The following is an 11195-nucleotide window of genomic DNA, read 5'->3' on the forward strand; positions in this document are numbered from 1 at the left end:
TTAACTTAGTTAAGGCTTATAGAATTTATGTAGTGATACGGTAAAATTTTGAATATAGGCTTGGAACATAGGATCCTACTATACTTGAATTAGCCTAGAGGTACGTACACATTGACTGAGATTGCCAGCGAGTATACATGTTTATATGTTGCATTTATTTGGCATTATTATATGGCATGATATATGATTTACCGCTTTCTATATTTATATGTCATGTGCATATACACGTTGAGCCTATACCTTGATATACCTGATTATAGAGCCCCTCAGCTCTATACTCGATAGTCTGTCACTGAGAGTACCGCGACGGTGGGGACATTTATGTCTGACTACTCTGGTGTACTTGACGAGTGTGGTTGCACCCAAAGGTTGATCCGTGCGGTGGCAGCACTCATGTGGCGCCGGTACTGAGCATGAATTTTCAGATGACCATTTACCAGTCATCATGTTGCATGCATTATATACATATGTTTAATCATGTCTATATACTGGGCGTTAGCGCTCACGGCCTAGTTGTTATCTTGGACACCCTATTTCATGGGGCAGGTCACAGGATGGATGGAGCTGGTGGTTCAAGGCAGGATTAGGGAGCAGGCCTTGAGGAGTTAATTATACAGCAGGATTCGATATAGCTGTATAATGTTTACTTTTAAGTATTTCGATATGGTTGTATCACTACTGATGAATAAGCTTGAAACTTTATACTAAGCTGATATGTAAATTATGGTTAAGTTTCCGCACGTTTTTACTCTGTTAAGTATTTTTCTGTATTAAGTTTTAATGCATGCTATTAGTTGCCAGTTAGTAGGTGATTCCATGCAAGGTCACTACACACAGTCTGGCTTCCTCCTGATCTGGTTTGTTGTTGCGGCTGGAATGAATGCACTGATGGTCTTTCCATCTGAGATACTGGTCGAGAATAACTTGAACCAGATGTACGGTCTGTTGTTCTTTGAGGACATACCTTGGCATAGTGACCTTGTTGGCGACAGATATTACAATTACCTGACACACCTCTGCACTGATCAGTAGCATGTCGTCCACCAGACTTGCCACAAAACACTCCTGACTCACTAGATCTTTGCCCTGTACCAAATGGCCTCTGTCCACTCGAACTGGAGGAACTACTACCTGACTTCTTAAACTGTTTACCTTTTGGCCTGAATTTAGAATCCTTTCTGCCACTGCTTCCTCCCTCAAATCTGGGAAATGGTTGCTGAAACTGTGGCGGATTCTGTGGCACTGATGCTGATACAAGCTGTGGAGATGGCTGTGGAATAAACGGTGCTCCTCTTTATCGCAATAAACCTGCTTCTGCTCCCTTCTCTTTATCCAAGGCATTAGCAAAGGTATTGGGTCGTCCACTGTTCACCAAAGTAAACACATCTGGATTGAGGCCATTAATAAACTAATCTGCCATGGCTTCATCAGTTGCTGCTATATGTGGGGAAAATTTCAAAAGACTTGAAAATTTGGCCACATATTCTTCAATGTTCAAGTTTCCTTGCCTCAGATTGGCAAATTCAGCACCCTTATCTTTCCTGTAGGATACTGGAAAGAAACGTTGATAAAACTCAGTTTTAAATATAGTCCAGATGATAGTCGTACCTCGATCTTCTAACGCTTTCTTTGTAGTAATCCACATACTTTTGGCAACTTTATGAAGTTGATGTATAACTAACCTGATACGAAGGTCATCTGAATAATCAAGTGACTCAAACAACTGTTCAATGTCTTCTAACCAATTCTCACAATAAACTAAATTTTCTGTTCCTTTCAGTTTTGGCGGTTTGAAAGACTGAAATCATTTCTGCAATGTCTCCATCGGAATAGCAGTAGCATCCATAGAATCTGCCGATGTACTACCCTGTGCATTCGGAGGTTCAGCAACTGGCGGTGGTACTAAGGCTGGTTCGGCCTGAGGAACAGCCAATGTATGTCTAGGAACCGGTGCTTTACGGGGAGGCATATCTGATTTTCAAAACAGATTAGTGCATAAACAATATCATATGCAGCAATTTATTCCATCCTTCTCTGATAAGCATTCTCATGAGAATTCAGGTTCTGACTAAGGATAATCTGGAATACAATTACATATATAGCATGCAGTAGCAATGAAAAACACATAATCATGCAATCACATAATTCTTGCAGTATAATGCATGCTCGCAAATACTGCACATAATCATATACAACATGCTATTGCAATATCAAACAATCAGACAGACTCAATCTACCCCGCTCATCAACTTCTATCTAAGTCCAGAAACTTATGTTCTGATACCACCTGTTGTGGGGACCTCGGGTGCTAATCTAATCTTACAGGGAAATTAATAGCTAGAAATATTTAATCTGAATATTAGTCTGCTTAATAATCAAATAAATAATATAGGACATTTGGCGACGCAAAACCTTACATTTGGCGACGCGAAAACACGTCGCGAAAAGAATAAATTTTTTTTTTCCCCGGACAGACCACACACGGACCTTGGTCCGGACCCTGCACGGACCCAAGGCACGGGGTCCGTGCCTCTTCTGGACCAGGGTCCGTGCACATGGCTGAATGCAACAAAAACGGGATTCCAAGACAGAGTGCATCCGGACCCTTGCACGGGGTCCGTGCCCTGTACTGAAAAATCAGAATTTAACATTTCAAGGCTGTAAACATGAGATATAAAACTCTTATTCAATCTCAAACCTCATTTACATGCATTCTGATTCAACTACACAATCATAAACATGTAAATTAATCCCTTCATCTAGGATACACGACATCAAATATAAACGAGTATTCGCAAACATATATACAAAGGTTCTTATTTGTGTTCTAACATGTTTAAAAACTCAAAAGACATCTTCTCTTGCTTAAAAACCCGAGTCCTCACAGGCTAAAACTCTATCTCGAGCTATCCACGTCGAGTCTGACCAGCTCCTGCCCCACCTATTGCCATGCACACATACAAAATACAGCAATAGCCGGATATCTCTGGTGAGAATAAATTCCAGTATAAATAACAAAACATTCAATATAATAAACATGAATACAATGCATGTTTCAAATGAAGGCTATCAAGTCTGATATCAATCGAATATTGGTTCTTGGGATCCCGAGGAAATAAAATCTTAAACTAACACCAACTCACCCAATCGAGGTGAAGTTAAGTATTTTATTTCCTCTGACTTTGGCGCAACTATAGTGAGTCTTCTGGCTCTGTAAGTAAGTCTACATTTCGTGTCACTCAACTACAGTCCTCCAAACGTCATATGCACTCTAGGCCTTTCAACCCTCTGTGCTTTTCAGGCTGGAGTTCAATATGAATGCAACATAATCTGTATGCATTAAAGATTGTAAAACATCTTGAATATCTAATCACATAAGCAAATAAAGCAACAAAAGCATCAAAAGTACATAAAGACATATAATGAAACAGGTATGTGATTAACAAGGGAATACTCGAGAATAATAGCTATTTCGAGCGTTCTATCCCCTCTGGATTAGCTGTCATTTATACCTTTCAATGTCTCGTCTGAAAGTACTTCAAATCTGAAAACATAACATGACGAATATATATCAAAATCTGCTCGAATTCGTTGCAAGTCAATCAATCAAACTACTTCAAACCTTCTTCAATCTTTCTCGGTTCGAAGACTATTGTCTCGGCTTCAATACACTTTGATACCAAGCTGAAAATGAAATATGAATGAGCCAAAAACTCAGCTATACATTCAATCTAAGTTTCACTAATTCAATAGACTCAAAAGTGTAGTAATTCTGAAATCGACAGCGTAACGGCTAAAAACCGGCGATCCAAATCATAATCAAATTAATCCAACAATCAATATAACTTATAATCTTCATCATATCAGCTCACATAACTCAAAAATCAGCATAGACAGAAATGATAGGGTTCAAATTTTGCTTTCTAAAATCATATAAAATTCGAACGACAATCTTTTTCCGAACCGTCTGCGAATACATAATCGGTACGGCTCATATATGCATATATCTTAAAATCATGAATTTTCATCTTCAACATAAAAATAAAATCTGAGAAAAGTGTATGAAACTTATGCCAAAACGTAGCTCTCGGAGCGGTGATCGCAGATATATATTTATCTCGAATTTCTGACGACCGAATCGCGAGTTATTGAAGCTTTAACGAAGCAAAAATGGCGTGGGATTTGGTTCAGCCGTGTTCTGCCCTTTCCTTCCTTTTCTTCTGATAATTCACGGTGGAAATGGCTGAAAATAGATATATCTTTAGATAAATATTAGCCAAATTGTAGTTTAGTTCCTGAACTTTTGGCTATTTGCAATTCAGTCCCCGAAAAAGCGATTTAATTCAATTTAAATCCTTATTCATTTAAAAATATTAGAATTTAATTATAAACTCTAAATATTCTCGAATTAAATATTCTCGAATTAAAATTAAATAATTTCGGGCCTTACAATTTGAATAGGTTTGATTGTTCTAGAAATAGTCCTTTGAACAAATTAGGAGAATTCCTGTGAATTAAGATTAAATCTGAGTCTTGAATCGACTACTTGTTACATAATTTTTCTGGTACCTACGTGTGTCCTTGATCGAGATTTTCCCAAATTGAATTTTAATCCAAAATTTTTGCTGCGTTTTTACTGAGTTGAATTTTATTTGCTATTTAATTTCATAGTTTAAAATCTGAAATCACTCTTATTCATTAGTCTAGATTAAGTAGGAATAATCATATTTTGATATTCATAATTATACAGTCTATGTGGGTTCGACATCTGGAACTTTGTCAACTTTACTATTACTTGACCTGGTATGCTTGCCAGTAGATTCTTAATCATACCGATTTAAGCGGTCATCTATCACGACCAAGACTGAACCCTCAAAATCTATCTACCTATTGCGAATAGAGTTTCCCGTACATAGTTGATGCCACAGAGTCGCAGAGCCACAATGTACCTCCATAACGGAATAGTATGATGTTGCAGAACAGATACAATTTGAATTGAAAAGAGCTACAATCTGTGCCTATATAAAAGAGATGAATATCTATAACGAGAGGAGAGAGTCACACATATACATATATAGAGACAAAGAAACTTGCACGCAGCAACTGTACACATCTATATTCAATCAAGAGCTTCAACTTAAGAAAACTGATCAAGCACATGCGCATAGTTATATTTGATCAAGTGTAGGATCACATTGTGCCAAAGATTATCAAGTTATAAACTCTGTAATAGATCATTTTAGGGAACTGTCAAACACTACTGTTGTAACAAGAATCAGTCGAGGGCTGAGTTTTTGATATTGAGTGTAGGAGTTCTAAGATAGGTAGTTGATTTTTAGGAATCATAATGCAACCGCACAGGACAGTATATCCAAAGCTGCATTGAATTAGAGTCAATACCTTCTTTGCAACTCAAAGTCTTCACTTAATTCATGATCGATCGGATCAATAATTCTGTATGGTCTTTGCCTCCACCAGGTTGTGTGAAAGTTAATGTTGATGCAGCTATAAGAACCGAAACTTTAACGAGACGAGCAAGGTTTTGCTCTTTATTCTGGCTCAATGTATTTACAAGGTTTATTTTCTCCCCACTTGGGAGAATTACTAGAGAAGGCTTCTTGGTGGCCTCCAAACTCCAATATCACAACTTTTTGGTGGAATCAGACTGTTTAACGGTAAATCAATCATTTTCTCGATCTTCCTCCACGGCCGAGGATGCTTCCATCATATTGGATATTTGACAACTTTGGTCAAGGTTCATTCAAACTCGCATTGTTCACTGTCGGCGAAATTCGAACTGAGCTGCACATTTACTTGCATCTAATTAAGGCCATTTCAAGTGGTATTTCGGTTGAATGTATTGATGTAGCCCATTATTTTCAGCAAACATGTTCGGTGCTTAATATATTAGTGTTATTTTAAAAACTTTCTTCATTGTGATGTTGTGTCAACTATAATTTCTGATAAAGCAGCAAACGTTCGATCATATAATTCATATCATAATCAAGATCACAAGTTAAGTTCTCATGAATTGCAATAAAAATGTAATTATTTAAATATGGATTGTTGAGGTGCTATAATTTTTGATAAAACAACAAAAGTTCGATCATATAATTCGTATCATAATCAAGGTCACAAGTTAAGTTATCATGAATTGCAATAAAAATATAATTATTTGAATAGGGATTGTTGAAGTACAATAATTGTATCTATTAAGAGGGCAATCGAATCTTTGACTTTCAACGGTAGAACCACATTGATGGAGGAATGGTGGCCCTAATTTTTTTTATATATTAATTTGAATAATTTTGGATTCATTTGATATTAGCCACGGTAGCTTAATTAAAAACATTAAAGCTGCGTTTACTTGTCTTGATAAATGAAGGATTACATAATTAATATCGACTAATCCTATATTTACTTGCAAAATTGAAAAAAGGTATAAATCTTTCGGCCCTTTAATGATAAGATTCACAGATGATTTTTAGTCCTAAATTTTTCATGGCATTATAAATCTTTACAAGGTGAGAGAGTGAAATTTTTTTTTAATCCATCCAACTAAACATATTATTATTTATTCATAACCACTCTATATCCTATCAAATTATCTTAATAATCATTCTTTAATCTATCCTTACTCAATCCCATCATTTAAAGAAAACACAGCCTAATTATTTGAAAGCTTTAAATTCTAGCCTGGATGGATCAGTCATCTCGGCTTTGCCGTTGGTAACGTTTGTAACTGTTGTAAAATAAAAATAAGTTTTGTGATGAGTGTAAGAAACGAAAATTACAGGATGATAACCTGAATCCTTTCATCTGTAACTCCAAAACTACTCCACACGCACATAATGCTACTTTGTTCCCTTTGAAGTCTCCTAAACAACATATCCTGGAATCCTCGATCCACCCTGATTGTAGAGAATCGTCTGCATCATCAATCTCAGTTACATATGAATTCTATTTCGTACAATTAGAAACAAAAACAGGATATTTTCGGCGTTTCCATATTTTCTATACATCCTGTTGTGATACAAATAATACACCCTTAAATGACAATAATAATACCGAGGGGCTATATTGTTACCATGCAGCGTCTACAGCGGCATCAGTCTTTTATACTTGAAAAACCACAAAAAAGTACAAAAAATGACAACTCCACAAGCTCCTGTGATTACCAGGACCCACTGGAATGCACCCGAGTCATCAAACATTGGTATTGCAAAATTCATGCCAAATATCCCGGCAACCACACCAAATATGGCGACAACGAAAGTTGCAGTAGTCAGCAACAGCTCAAACTGTATAAGCTGGTTTCGAACGTTATCCTGTACAGAAATTACACATTTATTACTGCTTGATTTCTGGTTGAGATTGAAATGGTTAATTTTATTGCTTTTCAAATTTTGCATATTGCAGATTGGAACCAGAATCATATATTAACACCACAACCAATAAAGACAACAATGTCGTCAAAAAATGCAGAGAGCATTAGCTATAACAAGAGGAACTGCTAAACCACCGCGATATCTCACATTATCATCATCTATGTGGCACATTCAGGTAAATATATAGCTTACGAAACATATATTTCGCATTTACACCAATAGGTTACGTATCTTCATCTCAGAGAGAACAAAAGCACGGGAAAGGTATGGAAAAAGAGAGACATACCAGCTGAATGTTTATGAAGTCTTCAGTATCATCTATGTACTCCTTCAGCTGAAATTAGATCATTATTATTCAGTAAGAAGTGATCTGTTAAAGAATAGATATATGAAAAGAAATTGTCAAGGTCGCAGAAATGATACCGAAGTTAATTTGTTGAGGGTGCTATCAATCACAACGAAGTATGCCTCCAACAGCATTTCAAGCTCTGCTATATTCTCTGTGACACTTTCTGAGCTCCTCACACTCTCGTGTCTACTCCTCGCTATGCTCAGACATTTCTCAAGCTTCCTATTACTGTCTGGGGGTGACGAAACAGGAGAAACGGGAGCAGAAACTGACAATGGACCGTCATTTGATCTGTATCCCGTCAAAGATTGTTCACCATAAAATGATGATTCCATGCGACTTTTCTTCTCAGTAAGATACATTTCAGCCATGTCTCCATCATCATCCATTAGCTGCTCTATTTCGTCCCTAACCTAGATAATGACAGGACAAACCTTGTTTATAGCAGTAGTTTTGTGGATTATAAGATGATGAAGTTAACTGCCAAGCCACATACCTTCTGAACTCTCCGAGTCAATGCAACAAGTCTGCTTTTCAGTCGACGAACCCTTTCCAAATTCAGAGTACTAATCTTGGATGTTAGCTCATCCAACAGTGGATAAGCTTCGATCTCTAACTCTGCTGCCTGATCAATTCAATGAAATGCAAATCCATATTAGATACTTGAAGTACTTTGAAAAACAAATTGCTGAACAGGCATACAAATGTGTATGTAAACCAGTATCAGGCCTAAGTTAGACGTATCAAATATGTTTTAACCAAGGGCTTGAGTTTGTCTTTCAATGGCCTATGTGGCATAAAGCTTAAATGAGCACTTTAGAGCAGGGTCTTTCACATCAGTCTCTCAAACCACCTACTCTCTAATCAGTCAATGTTAAATAACCACCTCCTTTAATTTGTTTTCTTTTTTTTAAGGTATCTGCCTCCTATAATTTTAATACTATGGTTCTTGGTTTTTTTTGTGTCTCCAATTCCACAAAATTTTGATTATTCAAACATCTTAAATGTTTTGAAATGCAGCTGGCGAGCAAAAGTAAGTGCAATTGCTACAACAGTAGTTAAGTTATGCTTTTAGGTTTTTGATTGAAGTGGTAGAACAATAAAAAAGATTTTCTGATTCTTTTTGGTCTCCTAATTCCAACCCATAACAAACAACGAAAGTCATAGTTGCCCAAGCAATACCTTCAACAATTTTTTGAAGACTGGCAACCAGGTAAACCTTTACTTCTTCTGCCTGGTTCCCTTACCAGCAGATCACATGTTCAGTGACATCAGATCAAACCTAGTACTGTATCACATTATGGAGAATATGGCAGGTAATTATTTGTCAGCAACTACTATAGATTCTTTGTCACTAAAGGGCCCTATACGCTGCTTTAACTTTCATATCCGACTATCATGCAACCATGTAAAAGCATCAAGTTACATAAAACGCAAAGCATGTTTGTTTCTCAATTCAAAGTTTTTGTCCGCATCTTGCCACAATTCCGAGACGATAAAATTATTGAATGTTTACATTTAGGAAGGTCGGTAGACAATGAGATACACATTCGGATTCATAAATTAATCTGGTAGCTTCTGCTTTCTAGCATTTATGCTTACTCGATATTACTAAGTGCATTGGCTTGCATAAAATGAAAATAAGAAGTAAAAAGATGACTACAGTTCCAGAGATATACTCAACCTGCCATGCTAACATGTTTCTTCACAACTTACTGGATGTCATGATATCCAACAATGAAAAATATCAAGCGATGACTACAAGGAGCAAGTTTCAAGGTTTGTACCTGAGAATCCAAAAAAGTGCAGGCCGCCTCTAAAGCAACTTCTAGAGCTCTGAATTCAAAGGGCAAATAATCAGGAGATGTGTTTTCAAATGTATTATCAAAATTTCTATTTCCTCTTCTTCTGCTCAATTCATGACCTTCAGATTGCCAAACACCTCTGGCTCCTGAAGCTTGCAATCGTCTCTGCAACTCCACCACATATTGCAGTACATAACTGTCGAGAGAATTTAAGAGAAAAACCTCATCTGCTGTTATGATACACCGAATCTGCTCAAGATTTACAACAATTGCCTTCTCTCTACCAAGAATAGTTGAGGGGTATACAAATAAGGGATCTAGTAATCTTAGGTCACGTGCTGGAAGATCACAACGCCGCATCATACCAAACTTGTCAATCTCAATCACTTGAGAATTCCCAGATACATCCACACGTATCCATGATCGAAGGCCTTGCCCACGCTTTTTCAGGCCAGAGACATCAACTCCTTGAAATGGCAACCGGCCAGAGGGCCTAGATGAAGAATCTCTGAGGTTTATAGCTGATGCAGGTCTAGGAGGGAGCAAACGTTGTTTGAGGTCTGACATTGCCAAAGGGATTTCACTTCTGCAAAGAAAAAATGATCCATATGAAACACTTGTCGGGGCATAAATGAACATAGAATAGTTTTTCAAATAAGGACTAATTAATATATCTTTCAGCATGAAAAAATAATATTTCTCCATGTACATACCTTGAAATATTACAAGGAATATACCAGAAAACCCACTACTTAAGATTCAAAAACAAAATTGATGGCAGTGATACGCCCAACACGTAATTCATACATTCATACAACATAAATTTTAAAAAGCTTGAAATACAACCAAGTAAACACATGATGCAGTGATCCCAAAAAATATGGAAAAAAAATAAACTTAAACACAAAATAACAATGACTCCAATGCTGTACCACAAATCAAGTAATAAATTAGAAAGTACGTCATAAAGAAGAGAAGCTAGGGTTTTCCAATCACAAAATTCATCACTAAAATCAAGAATTTCAGATACGATGCAGATAAACATACCCATACATGTACGCGCGTGCATTTGCAGTTCAGAGGTTGGGAAGAAGAAGATACCTGAAATGTCAAGCAAAGGCCGATGGGCTGCTGAGGCACGGGAAACGACAGCGTTTTACTCGAATCAGCAACCAACAAATCACGAGTTGCTGATTACACACATATAAAGGCGCAAGTGTGATGAAATTATTAGTGTAAGCCTGCGTTTAGTGGTGTGATAGGATAAATGAGATATTGACAATTTGGTTGATATAGAAGGGATAATAGTAATGTGTTTGGTGTGAATGATTATTAACACAAATTAGTTTGTATGGTGTTTGTTTTATTTGATAAAGTGATAGATAGATATAAAAAAAATGTTGTATTACCAAAAATACCCTTTTTTATGAAAGTGAAAATAAAGACATCATGATGGCAAGCAATCGATTGAGACTCATCTCCTCATCTTCCTCCTTTTTCAAAGAAATTTTGGTGGACTTGCTCTTCGCCAGATTGAGACCCATTTTCTCATCTTCCTCCTTTTTCATCAGATTTTGCTCTCTCTTCATTTTTGCCACGTTTAGTCGTCTGCAATTCATAATTAATCACGAAAGATCTCCAGGTAACTTTCTC

General features: G+C 36.8%; 1 protein-coding gene and 1 long non-coding RNA gene across 4 annotated transcripts; both read right to left on the minus strand.

Annotated features, from left to right (window-relative positions):
* Positions 1–2830: 2830 nt before the first annotated feature.
* Positions 2831–3581, minus strand: LOC140880400 (uncharacterized). Its single transcript, XR_012149651.1, has 3 exons — positions 3513–3581; positions 3144–3330; positions 2831–2941 (listed from the first exon to the last, which is right to left on the minus strand). It is a non-coding gene; the product is annotated as an uncharacterized lncRNA (long non-coding RNA).
* A 547-nt stretch (positions 3582–4128) lies between these two features.
* Positions 4129–10786, minus strand: LOC140880399 (magnesium transporter MRS2-1-like). Of its 3 annotated transcripts, XR_012149649.1 has the most exons (8): positions 10590–10777; positions 9525–10128; positions 8234–8362; positions 7812–8150; positions 7675–7722; positions 7088–7328; positions 6806–6929; positions 4129–4243 (listed from the first exon to the last, which is right to left on the minus strand). XR_012149649.1 is itself a non-coding variant. In XM_073284797.1 (6 exons), the coding sequence occupies exons 1-6, from the start codon at positions 10595–10597 to the stop codon at positions 7098–7100; spliced, it is 1359 nt and encodes a 452-aa protein (XP_073140898.1). In that variant the 5' UTR covers positions 10598–10776; the 3' UTR covers positions 6700–7097. The 3 variants fall into 3 exon arrangements, 1 of the variants encoding a protein (XP_073140898.1); XR_012149650.1 differs by having other exon boundaries at positions 6806–7328; positions 10644–10786; XM_073284797.1 differs by lacking the exon at positions 4129–4243 and having other exon boundaries at positions 6700–7328; positions 10590–10776.
* Positions 10787–11195: the final 409 nt, after the last annotated feature.

The sequence above is a fragment of the Henckelia pumila genome, chromosome 2 (genome assembly GCF_033568475.1).
Source record: "Henckelia pumila isolate YLH828 chromosome 2, ASM3356847v2, whole genome shotgun sequence".
Taxonomy (NCBI): domain Eukaryota; kingdom Viridiplantae; phylum Streptophyta; class Magnoliopsida; order Lamiales; family Gesneriaceae; genus Henckelia; species Henckelia pumila.

Excerpts from the sequence above, each read along its gene's own strand:
- LOC140880399 (XM_073284797.1), bottom strand. Across the intron at positions 8,151-8,233 it reads TGACTCGGAGAGTTCAGAAG|GTTAGGGACGAAATAGAGCA; the intron begins GTATGTGGCTTG and ends GTCATTATCTAG. Across the intron at positions 7,723-7,811 it reads CCCTCAACAAATTAACTTCG|CTGAAGGAGTACATAGATGA; the intron begins GTATCATTTCTG and ends ATCTAATTTCAG.